Source organism: Podarcis gaigeae (assembly GCF_964106915.1).
Source record: "Podarcis gaigeae genome assembly, chromosome: 7".
Taxonomy (NCBI): Eukaryota; Metazoa; Chordata; class Lepidosauria; order Squamata; family Lacertidae; genus Podarcis; species Podarcis gaigeae.
The window spans coordinates 27,079,638-27,097,590 of NC_139683.1; the positions used below are offsets into that span (position 1 = coordinate 27,079,638).

Genomic DNA, 17,953 nt, shown 5'->3' on the forward strand with positions numbered 1-17,953 from the left:
CCCCGCCCCGCTTGCCGCGAGGCCCCGCCCCCCCCGGCGTTGGGAAAGGAGCGGAAGGGACTCGGCGCACGCGCCCCAGGCTCCATCGCCACCAGACCGGCGAGAGACCATAGACTCCTGGGGAAGGAGGACTGCGCAGCCGCGTGACTGTGGAGCTAGGAAAAGTGAAGAGCGATCGCTGCGCTGACTTTTTCAGGATTTCCGCCTGCATCTGTGGCTGTGGATTTCTGCGGCGTCAGCAGCAGAAACAAATTTGCTGATTTGTTTATTTTAGTGAGAATTTACTTCCCGTCAGGGGGATAAGAAAAATTACACAATATTTAGGAAACATCTGAAGTTCGGGGAAGTTTTTAGTGTCTGATATTTTATTATTTTTTATATTTTGCTGGAGTGGCTGGGCAAATCCATCTAGATGACGGGGTTAAAAACAATAAAATTATTATTATTATTATTATTAATCGGAATTTCCCCTTCCTCATATGGTTGGAAGGGCTGCCCCCAATCACGACCTCAAAAGCTCAAGACTTCTCTGTTATTTCTATGGGCATCAGCCACTTCCGCCTTGTGGGAGATGTAGGGAGAAAAAGGCGTCCAAAGTCAACTCGGAAGCTAAAACTATATAGTATCTATACTTTTCCTAGCTCTATGGGGAGGGAGGGAGAAACATGGGAAAGAACCGAGGGAGGGAATGCATTCCATTGAGGTAGCGCGCCACCCAGTGGCCCTTTGCAATATCGCACCTTCAATTGGCTTGGCCTTCGCTGATGGTTCTTTTCAATTTCGGCCTTGTCTCTGCCTTCTTCTAATACTCTTAAAGGTGTGGTCCTTGCGGTAGGCAAGGATGGGGCACTTTGTGGCCTTCCAGAGGTTGCTGGCTGGGGCTGATGTGAGCTGGAGTCCAATAACATCTGGAAGGGCCAATACATCCCTGTGGTGGACTCTGAAACTCTGGTCTGACCCCAAAAAAGTTTTAGAGGAACAGCAAAGGGAATAGAGCTGTCAAGTCAGAGATTCAAAAATGCAGCTCCTCACACCCCTTGGCAGGCCCAGGGAATGGAGACAGGGCAAATCGGAGAAATAAAAACAGAACATGTTAGGGTATATATTAAGAATGGCTGGGGTATATTATTGATCACCGAATAATTGATGCTTTTGAATTATGGTGCTGGAGGAGACTCTTGAGAGTCCCATGGACTGCAAGAAGATCAAACGTATTCATTCTTAAGGAAATCAGCCCTGAGTGCTCACTGGAAGGACAGATTCTGAAGCTGAGGCTCCAATACTTTGGCCACCTCATGAGAAGAGAAGACTCCCTGGAAAAGACCCTGATGTTGGGAAAGAAGGAGAAGGGGACGACAGAGGACGAGATGGTTGGACAGTGTTCTCGAAGTGCTCTGGTCCATGGGGTCACAAAGAGTCGGACACGACTAAACGACTAAACAACAACAACAACAATTATTGTTATTATCATCATCATCATCATCATTATCATCAATCAATCAATCTTTATTACAGACCAGAGACCCAACAAATCATTACAAAGCAATGCACATTATTATTATTATTAGGAAATATAGTTCTAGCATGGTAGAGCATTGGGGCCAAAGTCCATGTGACCTGCTTGCCACAGCTTTTGGGCTGAGGTTGGCTGAATGGTGCAGAGAAATGATTGGGCGGAGAATGGGAGATTGGCAGAAAGATCTCCCTGAGCCTCTGTAAATTAAAATGGTTTATGGAAGGATGTGTGTGGCACAGCAAAGAGCGTGGCTTGGAGATTTGGGGGGAAATGTAAAAAAAAAGTTGGTTATCATTTCACCTGGTAGCGCCAAGCCCTGGTTGCCCTAATGGTCCAGCATCCACTGACATAAATCAGGGACTAGGAGAAATGGAGAGTTTAAACAATGCAACAAACTAAAACACTATACAGTGGTACCTAAGGTTAAGTACTTAATTCGTTCTGGAGGTCCGTTCTTAACCTGAAACTGTTCTTAACCTGGAGCACCACTTTAGCTAACGGGGCCTCCCGCTGTCGCCGCGCCGCTGGAGCACGATTTCTGTTCTCATCCTGAAGCAAAGTTCTTAAACCGAGGTACTATTTCTGGGTTAACGGAGTCTTTAACCTGAAGCGTATGTAACCCGAGGTACCACTGTAGTTCAACAATGGCAATTGCTTGTAGTCACATTTCAAATCAAATGTATCCTCTCAGTTAACAATGTATACTAAGAACTGGGGGCAGGGAGAGTGTGTCATTCACAAGAAACCCTAACTCTGTGCATTCTGTCCATAACTATAATTCCACCACTTCCCTGACATCAAGTTTGAGGAACATTAAGGCTTTGTAGCTTGTTGCTTGCAATGGACCAAATTTCGCTGACCCTAAGATGGCATGAGGGGATCTACAAATCACAAGAAACAAATGAACTTAGTATATTGTATAGGGAACAGCAAGAAATTTGAGCATGATGAGGGGATAAATAGATCAACTTTCGTGTTTGAAGACAACTGGTTTTTTGTGGGAGGTGCTTAGGGGTAACTGCGATACACTGGCATGCGGAAAGCTATGGCAGTAGAAAAAAATTAGGTTATGCTAAGAGTTTTTCACACTTCACATTTCTAATGAGAACACTCTTAAGCCTTGGGATTGAGACTCCTTGCCTTGTTCTAAAAATAAAATGAATAAAAATAGCAGAAGGATTATAAAAGAAACGACAGAGGAATAGATAATGGGAGTGAAACAGCATTGCAAGAGCTCAACTTTCAAGATAAGAACTGGAGAAGGCTCCCCTTTGTATAAGTGAAGACATTGTCACCATAATAACAGCTGTCACTTTAATCTGCCATAGTAAAAGGCATTGTGTTTCAACAGCATGTCGACTTTGTAACGCCATAATCTTTCATATAATGCAAAGCTTTTGACATTGTTAAATATTGCATTAATTTAGAAGAAACGCTCAGGCATAAATTCTACACATCTTTGTGATCTGCTGATAGGTCAAATGCTCTGTTGTTGCTGGTGTAAACAGGAGGACAGCAAAAATGTTGAAGTGTATTGCAATTGTTGGGCACCAGGGGTCTTGAACCAGGGGACTCGGGGAGAGGGACCCAGGTGCTGTACTTCCTGCACCACCAGGGCAGCTTTCAGTGGGAGGGAGCTTGCAGCCTGATCTGTGCTGTGCTGCACCACCTCCCCTTTCATGGCTGGAGATAGCATTACAGCTTGCGGGACCAGGCGTTGGGCTCCCCATATCCCAACCCATATAAATAAAAGACCAATAAGACTGGTTTGGCGTCAAAACAGGCCACAACTTTATTGAATACAGTGGTACCTCGGGTTACAGACGCTGTAGGTTACAGACTCTGCTGACCCAGAAATAGTACAGTCATGCCTCGGGTTGAAGTAGCTTTGGGTTGAGCATTGTCGGGTTGTACTCTGCAGCGACCCAGAAGTAATGGAATGCGTTACTTCTGGGTTTCACTGCTTGCGCAGACGCTCAAAATGACATCATGCACATGTGCGGAAGCAGCGAATCGCGACCCGTGCATGCACAGATGCTCAGTCGCGGGTTGCGTTCTGCTCTGGAGCCAGTGTGGTGTAGTGGTTAAGAGCGGTGGACTTGTAATCTGGGGAACCGGGTTCGGGTCTCCGCTCCTCCACATGCAGCTGCTGGGTGACCTTGGGCCAGTCACACTTCTCTGAAGTCTCTCAGCCTCACTCACCTCACAGAGTGTTTGTTGTGGGGGAGGAAGGGAAAGGAGAATGTTAGCCACTTTGAGACTCCTTAAAGGGAGTGAAAGGCGGGATATCAAATCCAAACTCCTCCTCTTCTTCTTCTTCTTCTGGATGTGAACAGGGCTCCTGAACAGATCCCATTCGCATCCTGTACCACTGTACTTCGGGTTAAGAACTTTGCTTCAGGATGAGAAGCTCCTGCGTGGCGGCAGCAGGAGGCCCCATTAGCTATAGTGGTACCTCAGGTTAAGAACAGTTTCAGGTTAAGAATGGACCTCCAGAATGAATTAAGTTCTTAACCCAAGGTACCACTGTACAGATGAAAGTGGTTTGGCTTGGGCATGGGGCAATCTAAATACTTCTGGCCCACTCCCTGGAAGTGACTTGTGGTCGATCCAGGTGGGGGTTCCTAAGACTTACATCCAATAGGGTGGCCTCCGCAGGGACTGCTGCTTGGGGGAGTGCCTTCAGCCCTGCACCCTCCCCCCAGATCCCTTTAATGGGGTACCCCAGCGTTTGGAGGGGCAGGCGGAGACTACAACCTGCCCTCCATCCAAAACAAATGATTGCCCCAATGCCCAACCAGTTGTGACAATTGCTATGAGTTAGGCAAAACCACCGGGTCAGTGCTGGTGAGGGAAGGAACAGGTAGTGCCCCAGGTGCAGGATGCTTAAATGGGAAAGAGGCGGATCCGAGGGAAGCCCACCTTTGGCTCTGTCAGCTCCGCCCCCTGTCACAGTGCAAGTCCCAGCCTGCATCCCCATTTCCCAAAGCAGGGGGCAGACTAGGAACCGGTTTCTGATAGGCGGGGGAAGGGGGCTTCTCTGCCTCCCCATCTATCGGGAAGCCCACGGCAGTTCCTGTTCTCATGTCGGGGGGCCCAGTGAAGCCTCTGCCATCCCGCAATGCCACTGCACCAAAAGGGGTGAGCAGACTTGTCAACCAAGCTGACCCAGGTGACCCAAGGAAGCAGTAGGGCTGGGCTGGCTCTATCGAATTGCTGCTCCAAGCTTGGTTTCTTAACATCAGCAACTTGTCTGCAAAGGCAGGTGCTACACAGAAGCCAACCTACTATGCCTGCTAGCCGATCACAGACCATGTTGAATGCTTTGCAACCTTTGGACCGTGCTGTTTGCTGGGTCTGAGATGCCTTCTGCCCGTTTTGAATAAACATACACAAATTTATTTTTGTTAAAATAATAGATAGATATTTGGAGGATCTTTACATTTTTACAACATGCAGAGAATATGTGTTAAAAAATCAGAGAGAGGAAGTGAGGGAAGTCATAGGGGGAAGGGAGGGAGGGTATGGGGAGAGGGAGGGGGAAATGGGTGGAAATATAATGAAGATGATTTGTTGGAATAATTTGTTATTTGTAAACATTTAATAAAAAATTATTTTAAAAAATGAGGTGCCTTCTGCCCATCAGTTTGATTATGGCCTTCCAGATTACTTTTTAAAATTACCTGTTGATGCCATGAGGTGAGGACAATATTTACAGATTTGAGGTTCCCACCCGTTTCCATAGCATATTTAGATGCACTGGTGACTATTCGCCTCACAGAACTACAATGCTCAGAGTGGTTGAACGATCAGTACCTCTTCCCAGGAAACTCTGGGAATTGTAGCTCCTTGAGTGGAATAGGAGTCTCCTAACAACTCTCAGAGAGAGGCGGGTGGCGCTGTGGGTTAAACCACAGAGACTAGGACTTGCCGATCAGAAGGTTGGTGGTTCGAATCCCCGCGACGTGGTGAGCTCCCGTTGCTCAGTCCCTGCTCCTGCCAACCTAGCAGTTCGAAAGCATGTCAAAGTGCAAGTAGATAAATAGGTACCACTCCGGCGGGAAGGTAAACGGCGTTTCCGTGCGCTGCTCTGGTTTGCCAGAAGCGGCTTAGTCATGCTGGCCACATGACCCGGAAGCTCCCTTGGCCAGTAAAGCAAGATGAGCACCGCAACCCCAGAGTCGGCCATGACTGGACCTAATGGTCAGGGGTCCCTTTACCTTTACCTTTAACAACTCTCAGCACCTCTAACAAAGGACAGTTCCCAGGATTCTTTGGGGGAAGCCATGGTTGTTTAAAGTGGTATGATATTGTTTTAAATGTACAGGGCAGATGGAGCCTCAGTTTTACTCAGAATAGATGCACTGAAATTAATAAACATGGCTAAGTTTGGTCTATTAATTTCAATAGGTCTACTCTGAGTACAACATAGTTGAAGAACACCCAATTTTCTCAATATTTTTCCTGATAGGTTAGCCTGCTCCCTTCCTTTGTTCTCACAGAAAAGTCCAGCGGAGGCCCATAACATAACTGCAACATTGTCTAGGTGAGAGGGGAGCTATTTCAGAACTTCCCCTGTTTTAGTTTCATTGAAGGGTACCTGTAGCCACAACGAGTCATTTATCATGGTGTGAATGTTGGCTCATAAGAAGACAGGGCCATCTGCAACATCCAGGCACTTTGTGACCAAAGTTTCCTACACATCTGCATCTGAGTTCAAATCCAAGCAGAGAGGCAGAGACATTCTCACCTCCACCCTCCACCTATGATACATATAACCAACTTCACAGCCAGTTACATGCACACACTGTGGTAAGTGGCATGGAACTGAATCCAGGATAGACAACAACATGCCTTCCAGATGTTCTTGGACTCCAGTTCCCATCAGCTCCCAGCCAGCCGGGACAATGGCCGGGAATTATGGGAGCTGTACTTCAACAACAACTAGAGGGCACCATGTTGCCTATCCCTGGACCAAATAGTCATCTAGAGCTACCCAGAGGTTGCCTTTGTCAGAGTAGAACATGTCCTTGCTGCTTCTCTCATTTGCACACTGCAACAACACGGAGGATTGAGAAGAAAGCAGAATTTAACATGGTTGCTTAGTAAAATTAACAGCTTTTGATTAGTTCCTTATCAAGCTCTAACATATGTGTTTGTGTAATGGCTCTGTACATTCGTGTGCCGTAGTTGAGAACTTTCCAAATTTAACAGAGCAGGATTCCAAGTCACCTGAATGTTCTGCCTCATCCACATCGTACGGCAAACATAATATTCTAGGTCCTTTTAAAATCCCTGACCACAAACCAATATAGGCTGGAGCAATCTAACCGACACCTTGTTCCCAAATCTCTCCCCCCACCTTTGTCTCTCTGCAAATATGTGCTTAGAAGGGAACAAGCTAACAGGTGCATGCAGATCACAGGATGTAGCATTGAATATTGGTGGCTGAAAATATACGCATACATGTTTTCCAGCCAGTTTTGATCTCTCAGATCTTGCAAGTCTGTTTTTCCAGTATGTCTGGGGTTTTATTATTATTACTGCTGGGGGATTCTTTATCTGCTCACTTCCATATGCTCAAGACAGCACAGGAAGTAGAACTCCTAAGATGTGACATTGTATAGCACAGCAGGACATGCAGGGAGAAGCCTTTTGTAAGTTTATATTTGAAGGTACATCGTCTGGCCCATTTTCCTGTGCGGTTTTTGGAGTCACAGTAGTTGTGATTAAAGCAATATTCATCACAAGGGATAACTGCAGGCAGAGAACTGATGGGTAGGGATGCAGGAGTATTTAGATTCGGTTTGCATTTAAAGATGAACCAACCTAAGCTGCACTTTCTGAAATAATATGCAAACTGAAACACAGCTGTACATGAAAATTTGAACTTTTTTGAATTGTGCCATCCAGTCATCCAGTCAAGTAATGCTTACAAAAATGCATCGTCCCCAGTCCTGCCCCCCGCCCCTGCTTTCACAGAATGGTGGTCCGCGAGCCACAGTTTGGGAACCCCTGTACTAAACTATATGTTGGGCACCTAGAATATTATAGGCCAACTGGTTCTGTAATGGGCAAACCCCCTTTAGGATTCCCCTTGAGTCATTACAGAACTGAAATATACTCAAAGTCGCAAAGTGATTTCATGCTCTTTATTCAGCTCATAGTGGTGAGGAGGAATGAAAATGTCCCCTCAAAGTATCTGCTTTATATACATTATTTACACAATGGGCTGCACATGATTGGCTAATTCCGGAATTCTACTGTAAGCCAATCAGGTTGTGGATTCACTTCTATCTGGAGCATGATTGGGTGGTTCCTGCTAACCAATCATACTGCTGCATTGTTCTAGGACCAATCAGACTGCTGCATTCTGAATTCTATTGTTCTAGGACCAATCAGACTGCTGCCTTTTGGAGCCTATTGTTCTAGGACCAATCAGACTGCTGCAGTTTGGATCCTATTCAACTCAGTACATAACACCCCTCCCCTCTAAGTTCCAGTCCTGCCCGGGAGGTCGCATTCATAGTCCTCAAGGTACGCCGGCAGCCTACGTGTGCGTTGCGGCCCGGGGTGTTCCCTGGTCCGGGGTTCAGGTTCTGGCTCGTGTTCCAAGGATGCTGGCTGTGATGGGGCTGTTTGGTCTGGCGCAACCGGCTCACTCAGTCGTGGTTCTGGTTCCGGTGTCCTTTCAGCCTCACGGGTCCTCTCTGTATTTACTGATTCTGCCTCTCCTGCTTGCCCCTGCTGCTCTATGGGCCTCACTGCCCCACTGTTCCCTTGGGACTCCTCTGACCTGTCCTCCTCTTCCTGGTTTTCTCCCGGGAATCGTCGCCGTATCTGGTCGCAGTGGCGGCGCCAGCATTGCCCCCCATCTGTTAGCACCTCATACGACACGGGGCCAGTGACCCTGGTGACTGTGGCGGGTACCCATGCAGGGCCTGCCCCAAAATTCTTTGCGTACACTGGGTCCTGGGGCTCGAAGGTCCGGGGGTTCCTGCCTTCCCCCACCACTACCTCATCCTGAGCTCTATCGGGGTGAAGGCGGTCCAATCTGATTGCAAGGCGCCGACCCATTAGTAGTTCAGCGGGGCTCCGGCCAGTCGTTGAGCTGGGGGTGCTGTGCTGTGCTAGAAGGAATGTGGCAAGGCGGTACTCCCAATCCCCTTGCGTCATGTGGCGAAGGGTGTCCTTGGTGGTCCGCACCATGCGTTCTGCTTGGCCATTGGTGGCCGGGTGGAATGGCGCCGAACGGATGTGGCGGATGGCGTTCTGCACTGTGAAGGTTTGAAATTCTCCTAACGTAAATGCAGTCCCGTTGTCTGGGACGAGAGTGTCAGGGAGCCCGTGGGTTGCAAACAGCCTGCGTAGTACCCGGATGGCTGCGGACATAGAAGTGGACGGTACCAGTGCGACTTCCAGCCATTTGGTGTAGGAGTCCACCCCTATGAAGAATGTTTTCCCCTGAAAGGGGCCAGCGAAGTCCACATGCAGGCGTGACCATGGTGCTCGGGCGGACTCCCATGACTGGACTGGGGCCCTTGGGGGATCTGGGCGGGATTCTTGGCAGGCCTGGCAGTGTTTGATCCAGGCCTCTATCTCTCCGTCGATCCCCGGCCACCACACGTAACTCCTGGCCAGGGCCTTCATTCTTACTACCCCTGGGTGTGTCTCGTGTAGGGCTGTGAGGACCCTTTTGCGGAGGGGCTGGGGAACAACGACCCTGCTTCCCCATAACAGGCACCCCTTGTGGGCTGACAGTTCATGTTTGCGGGTTGTGTAGCCGGCGAATTCTGGCCCGGGGCTGCTGCTGGGCCATCCGCTCCACACCCAGTCCAGGACCCGGGAGATACCCTATCTTTCTTCGAATGGTGTGCAACTTCTTGTGCCTGAATGGGGCGGTCGGGAAGCAGCTCCAGGCTCATAACCTCTTGTGCAGGTGCTGTGTCGGGGCCTGTTTCCGGTAGTGGTAGCCTGCTGAGGGCGTCTGCATGGCCCATCGCCTTTCCAGGGCGGTGAATCAGTGCATACTGGTAGCTGGCAAGGAAAATTGACCACCTGAGGTCGCGAGGAGACAGCACTTGGGGGGTCTGCTTTTCGGGGGCAAACAAGCCAAGCAACGGCTTGTGGTCAGTCACCACGGTGAAGGGCCGCCTGTACAAGAAATCAGGGAATTTTTTTACTCCCTTCGCGATTGCCAGACCCTCCTTGTCGATTTGCGAGTAGTTCCGCTCGGTTTCGTTGAGTGTCTGGGAAAAGTATGCTACCGGTACCTCTCTTCCATCCGGGAGTTGGTGTCCCAGGACAGCGCCGATGCCATAGGGCGAGGCGTCGCATGCTAGCACCACCGGCAGCCTCTCGTCGAAGTGTGCCAGGACCGAGTTTGAGACAAGCAAGTCCTTGACTGCCTGGAATGCGGCCTCCTGGCGCTGGCCCCACACCCAAGGGGCCCACTTGTCCAGGAGTCTGTGTAGGGGCTCCGCTACCGCCGCCTTGTGGGGAAGGAAGGAATGATAAAAGTTCAATAGTCCCAAGACGGCCTGAAGTTCAGTCTTGTTCTTGGGCGCTGGGGCATCACAAATGGCCCATACCTTGTCCCCAGTCGGGTGGACCCCTTCTGCGTCCACCATAAATCCCAGAAAGTCCACTTGAGTCACTCCTAGTAGACATTTTTCACCTTGAGACCCGCCATCTGGAAACGGTGCAGAACGGTGCGGAGGCGGTCCTCAAACTCCTCTGGTGTGGGCCCGGCAATCAATACATCATCGAAGAAGGGGGTGACACCAGGAATCCCTTTAAGGAGAGAGTCCATTAGATTCTGGAATATGCCTGGTGCCACGCTGACACCGAATTGCAGCCGCTTTACCCTGAACGCTCCTCTGTGCGTCACAATCGTCTGTGCCTCTGCTGTGGCCTCATCTACTGGCAACTGTTGATATGCTTGGGCCAAGTCCAGCTTGCCAAAAATTTTCGACCCAGCCAGGGTGGCAAGGACATGGCTGACCACTGGCACTGGGTATGCATGGGCCGTGAGGGCCTTGTTTATGGTACATTTGTAGTCTGTGCAGATGCGGACTGAACCATTAGGCTTGATGGGTGTGACGATTGGGGTTTCCCAGGGGGCATTAGGCACCGGCTCCAGCACTCCTTGCTCCACGAGTCGGTCCAATTCCTCGTCTATACGGGGTTTCAGGGCGAACGGGACCCGGCGGGCCTTGAGCCTGACCGGTCGTACTGCGGGGTCAAGCTGTAGAGCAATGGGGGGGCCCGTATACTGTCCCAATTTCCCATCGAAAACCCCCGGAAACTCCTTGCATATGGCGTTCACGTCCACTTGTAAGCTCATGTGGTTCACCCCGGTGACGGCTAGCCCCAGTGGTCCAAACCATGTCAATCCCAGTAAGCTAATGTAGGGGCCCTTGACCACAAGCAAGTCCAGTTGCCGCGTCCGCCCTCGGTATTGCACCCTGAAGGTCCCCACCCCCATTGTGGGGACCTTGCGTTTCTGGAAGTCCCGGAGGGTGAATGGGGCCGGCCTGAGTTTGGGACCCCCAGTAGGACACAGTTTCCTTAAGGTCCTTGCCAAGATTATGGATAGAGTTGAACCCGTGTCAAGCTCCATGCGGCATGGGGCCCCCTCTATCTGTACCTCTACATAAATTTTCTCTACGTTGGGGTGGGGCAACTGGTATACCTAGAAGTCCGTGAGCTCCGTCGAGTTGCCTTGGTGCGTTGGGGCCCGGGACCTGGAGCTCTTGGATTGGTCATCTGATGCCTGGCGTCGGGTGGGCCGAGCCCGACACACCCGGGCGATGTGTCCCAATTTTCTGCACTGCCTGCACTCTGCGTTGCGGAAACGGCAGGTCCTCCTCTCGTGACTTTCTCCACAGCTTGCGCAGTTCCCTCCTTCTCGTCGAGGCAGCTGTGGTATGTGGGCTGCTTGAGTGTGCTGCTGTACTCGGTGCACCTCCTCCCTGTTGGATCCTGAGTCGTCGGTGAGGTCTTCGTGGTGGACCCTCGGTTGGGACGGCTGGCTCGGCCGTGCCTCTTGCGTCGACCTCTCGGCAGCTTCCATTGCCAGGGCCTCCTCCAGAGCAACCTGGAACGTTAGGTTCTTCTTAGCGTAGAGGCGTCGTTGCAGCTTCTCATCCTTCAGGCCACCGACGAGGCGGTCACGAAGCATGTTCTCCAGCTCTGAGAAGTTGCAGAACCGGGCAGCTTGGTGGAGAGAGGTCACAAACCCAGTTATGGTTTCCCCAGGGGCTTGCCGCTTTGCATAGAAGGCATTTCGACGAGCCACCACTGAGGGCTGTGGCGAAAAGTGCCCCTTCAGCTGTTCCATTATTGTTTTGTATGGAACAGTAGCGACGTCTTCAGGTGCAAGGAGAGCCCGGGCGATTTCAAACGTCTCCTCTCCGCAGACGCTGAAGAATATTGCCCTCTTCTTGGCGTCTTCTTCATCGGTGATCCCTTTGGCTTCTAGGAGGAAGGTGAAACGGGAGGCATACGCTTCCCAGTCTCCAGATGCTGGGTTGAACGGCGAGAAGCTGCTGTCGGTTGCCATTCTGAGTTCCTTGGGTCCCGGAGCTGAAGCCTGGATACACGGTGAGCGGCAGCGGTGCAGCACGTGGCGGTGCTGCGGTGCTGTGTGTGGCAGTCAGCTCAGCGGGATCCCACCTTCGTCGCCAGTGAAATATACTCAGAGTCGCAAAGTGATTTCATGCTCTTTATTCAGCTCATAGTGGTGAGGAGGAATGAAAATGTCCCCTCAAAGTATCTGCTTTATATACATTATTTACACAATGGGCTGCACATGATTGGCTAATTCCGGAATTCTACTGTAAGCCAATCAGGTTGTGGATTCACTTCTATCTGGAGCATGATTGGGTGGTTCCTGCTAACCAATCATACTGCTGCATTGTTCTAGGACCAATCAGACTGCTGCATTCTGAATCCTATTGTTCTAGGACCAATCAGACTGCTGCAGTTTGGATCCTATTCAACTCAGGACATAACAAGAACTATCATGACTTTGCCATTAGGCAACCTACAACACTGTATCAGTGTTACAGTTCATCAACTGTTGGTGACTCTTGCCAGTGTAGTTGCTGTGCCAGATGAGTGGGTTAGGCTAATGATGATTTTAATGCTATTTTTTATACTTTCATTTTGGTAAAGGCTGGACCTTTTAAATTCTAAATCATTGTCCAGACCCAGTTCCCATCCCTTGGGCTAAAGGGAACCTTCACTGCAGAAGTTATTCAACCCATTTCTAGGTTAAAATCCAAATGCCATTAATGAGTCACTTTATGATTTATTTTGCAGGTGTCTATTCGATAGTGGGCGATGATCCGGAGACCTGCTGTATTTCCTATTTTATTTACATATCATATCATATCATATCATATATGATTTCTTATATTTATTATCTTAAAAATATAATACAGCCCACCCCAAAATACCATCCAAGAAAATGCATATGTATCAACAAACCAGATGGAATATAGAGAGGGACTCTAACAAAAATAGCTCAACTGTCAAAGGCTAAGAAGATGTGAATTTCCAATGTCTGAGAGACTGTGCCTGATGCTCCTCTGTAAGGGGGGGAGTTCCATAGTTTTGGGGACCCATTAAGGGGGCTTGCATTTCGGAGGAAGATGCCACCACAAGACATTCTGCAGGTTGCAACATCCTACAGGTAGCAATCATTATTCATTATGCACATAAGATATGCTTGGCTTTTCATTCTCAATTATCCACGAAAGAATAATTGGCTACAAACAATTACAGGCAGAATGTTGCCATGAGGTTCTAAATAAGAGCCCAATGCTATAGCAGAAGGAAGAAAAATGGGTGTGAAATTTACGGGCCGATGTTGCATTCCGTTCTTTAATTTACAAGAAGGCTAATAATCCTTTAAAATCCCACTCCTAGCAAAAATCCTAAATCTGCCAGTCATTTTAATCCTTTTCACAAGGAGCAAGAATTTCCACCGTGAGATAACTGACCCTTCGCTGAAAATATGGCTGTCACCTTAATGCTTATCTGTTAATTGCAACAAGGAAATCAACTTCTGCAGCTTCTCTCCACTGATAGCCAGATTCCTCTAAACCCCTCTCCACTTTCTGTTGCTTCAAGTCCTGACTACGAGAGCAGAACAAGGGGGACCTGCAACAAAACATTGCAGTGTCGAGTGCTGCAGTTCAGGATTTCAGCAACTTCATTCCGTTCTGAAATTGAGAGCTCTCTGCTTCCCTCTCAATTTCGCCCTCACCCTGCTCTCTACTTAAGTGCCTCATCCTTTTTAGCATTTCAAGCCAGCCTCTTCCCACCTGTGCCTTAGAGTGCCTTAGATTAGAGGCCCCTCTCTAATCTATTGCAGACTCCCTTGCCACAACTATAGTCTAGTCTTGCAGCAGTGTTTATGGAAGTTTATGGATGGATGCCAGTGGCTGCATTAAGGAAATGTTTCATCAGGGATGTGATGCAAAATTATCAGGATTTTCTTTACAATCATTAATACCCTTCAGACATCCTTTTTTGTGCAGGTGGGTGGGGGCATTCACAATTATTTGTCCTTACAATGGTATCGAGACAGTTGTACATGATCCTGCTTTCAATACTGTTCGTTACTGCAACAGTTTGGGGGCTCTGTTTTGTTTCCAATCAGTGCACTTCCTTTAACTTCCTTGTGGAATCCTGCACATTTTTGGACCACAAATGTTCTGGTTCATTTTTTGTCCTGCTTTTGTTGCACCACTGATGGATTTATCAGTGCATCAATGACATGTTGTAGTGTACCCCCCACCCCCCAAAAAATCCCACCAGTCTAGAGGGACCCTAAGACTATCTTAAATAATTTAAAAATAAACTCGGGTACTTTACTAGTACAACAACCACACACACATATAATATACACCTTTTTGCAAAACAATTTCCCTCAGTACAATGTATTTTGTTACATTATTCTCACTAACATATGCATTTGTATGTTCACTTTACCCTATTGTTTGCATTGCTGTACACATTAGGTAAAGGTAAAGGGACCCCTGAGCATTAGATCCAGTTGTGACCGACTCTGGGGTTGTGGCGCTCATCTCGCTTTATTGGCCAAGGGAGCCAGTGTACAGCTTCCGGGTCATGTGGCCAGCATGACTAAGCTGCTTCTGGCGAACCAGAGCAGCGCACGGAAATGCTGTTTACCTTCCCGCCGGAGCGGAACCTATTTATCTACTTGCACTTTGACGTGCTTTCGAACTGCTAGGTGGGCAGGAGCTGGGACCAAGCAACGGGAGCTCACTCCGTTGCGGGGATTCGAACCGCCGATCTTCTGATCGGCAAGTCCTAGGCTCTGTGGTTTAACCCACAGCGCCACATTGCAAAATCAGAGAACCATGAATTTCGAAGGATGGCTGCATGTGTATGTGTGCGTATATATATTATATATATAATATAATATATATAATATATATAATATAAGCATATGTAAATTTTGCAAGCTGCACCATATTTTGTCCTCTTTTTGGTGATGTATTTCTTCTCTTCTTGGAAGTGCATAAGTGGCCACCCTAGGCAAACCACAGGTTTGGATGAGGTCCTTAAGAAATCATTCAGACCCACTGCCCTGCATTGCAATACAGAACACAATTAGGGCAGTCACCAAATTAAAAAGCAGTAAGAACAATTAAAGAAATATTTGTTGATTTAGCTTGAGGGCATCCTAAGCTTTCTCAATTGTCCTAATATCCATAGATTTATATGGGGCAAAAGCAACACTCTGAAAGCAAGAAACGTACAGGTACTTCCTTTGCTTCTGATGCAGGTGTGGTGGCACAACATCCACAAAGGTGGGGAATTTGTCACTCATCATAGGTTACGGACTCCCACCAGCCAGCATGGCCAATGATCAGGGATGGTGGGAGTTGTAGTGTAGCAACTCCTGGAGAGTAATACCTGGTCCCGCATACCTGCTTTTGGAGGAGATATTCCCTCCATTGCATCTGATCACTAGAGGACTTTGGTGCTGAACTAAGAACAAGCGTCAGAGGATGCTTTTCCCCCTCTCCCAACCTCTTGTTTTCATGCAATGTCTTTCAGAATGCAAGCCTGAGAGCAGGGCCTGTTTGACTAAACCCTAGTAAGCTGATTTGGGAGCTTTTGCCGGAGCTGAAGGGGAGGTGGGCTGAGAAGGCCCTAAATCGGGGGGGGGGTGCTGGCCAGGGTGATGCCCCTCAGATACTGCGGACTCCCATCACCCCTCGGACCACACGGCAGCTGGGACTCATAGACATGGGGAATCCGAAACATCTGGTGGGCACCACCTTGGCTACGCCTGCTTTAAATTATATATATCATATACATTATGGGAAACAGGAAAGGGAGGAATTTCTCATTTAAGATGGTGCTTGCTCACTGCACCTTTTTAAAAAAAAAAATTATAATATGCTGCATATGCATTAAATTAATCTGTTGATTATGATCAGCGGCACCCTTTCAATGCAAAGTTTCAAAATCGAGGAATCGAGGAAACGCTGCATTCCCCCAAAGGCGCCGTATGCACTCCTACACGTATCAATGCAAGTCTCTCTCTCTTCCACCCGCAGCAACTTTTCCTGGGATTTGGCCGCAGAGAGCAAAGCCTCGGAGCCCCTCCTCCAAGCGACCCATCGATTAACTTGCACCTCGGAAGGAGCCGGGGCTAAGCTTTCTCCCGCCCCCGAGAAGCCGGGCTTGTGTGTCTGTGTCTGTGTGTCCGCCCCCCCCCCCCGCTCTGCCTCTCCCCTCCCCCGCCCTCCCCCGCCTTGTGACACGCACATTGTGCGAGTGTGTGGAGAGGGCTCTTCCCTCGCCAGCCTCTCTCTCTCTCTCTCTGCTGCTGTTGCTGCTGCAGTAGTCATGGCTGCGGACGGGGTGGACGAGCGATCGCCGCTGCTGTCAGCCCCCAGCTCGGGCAACGTGACGCCGACGGCCCCGCCGTATTTCCCGGACAGCAGCCCAAGAGGTAAAAAACGGCGGCGGGGGGGGGAGCGCCGCCCCACCTGGCTGCCCGCACCCCAATCTCCAGGTTCCCTTTTCTACCCCAGAGAGAGTTTTTTAAATTATTAATTAATACGTATTATTTGCATGCACGTTTGCCCCCCAAACTCCCTCTCGCCCCGGTGCCAACTTGGGCTACCGGGGTGTGTGTGTGTGGTGGGGGAGAGATGGGCTTGTTCGGGTGCAGATCTGGTTCGCTGCTTGGGGGGGTTTCGGGACCCGCCTCTGGGGTTTCGTACCATTGCAGGGGTTCCCCCCTTTCTTTCCCTGCATATTCAAGGAAAGACGGGGATTTTCTTGGGGTGGTGGAGGAATGAGTTTGCAATGTGTGTAGCTGCGTGTCTTTTCTCTGTGTGTCCCTCCCCTCCATCAGCCATGAGGATACATGGTTAATGGCAAGGAAAGAATCGATCACGCAGGCTTCCGCACTCTTCGCGAGTTGAGTGGGGGGGGGCTTTCCTCCCCTCTCTCTTTTGCTTTTAAGGTGTGCGGGGGAAGGAGCAGGGAGGGGGAGCAGGGCAGGCATCGGCGGCCCACATGGCTCTTGTGTCCTTGAGGGAAGGTTTTCCAAGAGGCTTTCATTCAGTCCGTATTGCTCCCCGCCTCTCCAGTTCTGCTGATTCAGGGGGCTTTTCCCTAAAAGACAAGGTCAGGCACACTAGAGACGACTTTTGAGGGCCTCGATCTTTGATATAACATGTAAATATTCTCTCTCCAGCCTGTTCCCCACCCTCCGCCTTTCTTGATTAAATAAAAACACACGCCCATCTCGGAGTTAGTAGGGAAAGGGCTGGTTTACAATGTGAGAGATGAAAGGAGATAATGCAGCTCAATGCAATTTATCAAAGATTATGCAAGTGCCAAAAAGGCTCCACAAGGCTGGGATGTGCCCCTGTGGCTGGGATGCAGGCTGTGTGTGGTTTCTGATAGAGATTTAGCAAGCTGAATCTGACACTTGTGCCCTTTGACCTGGAAGCACTTGCTCCCCTTCTTGGGAGCTTGCCTGATTCTCATTTGCACTCTTCATATGCCCACGAAACTCATTTTGATCACCACTCTGCATGTTTCGGCGTGGAGATCAGCTATTGAAAATAGGTTCTGGTGTGCAAGGATTTCCCTTTCCTTCTCTCTTGATCTCACCCTTGCCCTTCCACTTTTTATGATGGTGTGTGGGGGTGATTGCGATGTGGTCAAATAGATGGTTTAAATCACAGCTGACATTTATTTGCATAACTTGATGGCTAGCTGTATCCTTAAGAGTGATGAATAGGGAGTAGGATTTGTTTAGGCCTCACCAGATGATATGTCAACAGCAAGGGTTAAGGACCTAGTAGATCCAGGCCTCTGGTTCTGCCTGTTATTTACTGCCATGTCAGGGATGTGGAATCTAAAGCCCTCCAG

At 49.1% G+C, this 17,953-nt stretch overlaps 1 protein-coding gene across 3 annotated transcripts in view; it reads left to right on the forward strand.

The window, feature by feature from the left end:
- The first annotated feature begins 16,125 nt into the window (after positions 1-16,125).
- The window catches only part of PIP4P2 (phosphatidylinositol-4,5-bisphosphate 4-phosphatase 2), a 32,649-nt gene continuing 30,821 nt past the window's right edge, over positions 16,126-17,953 (forward strand). Inside the window, exon 1 of one of the 3 annotated variants that reach the window (XM_083747936.1) lies at positions 16,126-16,517. In XM_083747936.1, the coding sequence (XP_083604062.1) occupies positions 16,412-16,517 (106 nt within the window). In that variant the 5' untranslated portion in view covers positions 16,126-16,411. The remainder of the gene's footprint in view (positions 16,518-17,953) is intronic. The other 2 variants (XM_083747935.1, XM_083747934.1) reach the window with 2 other exon arrangements.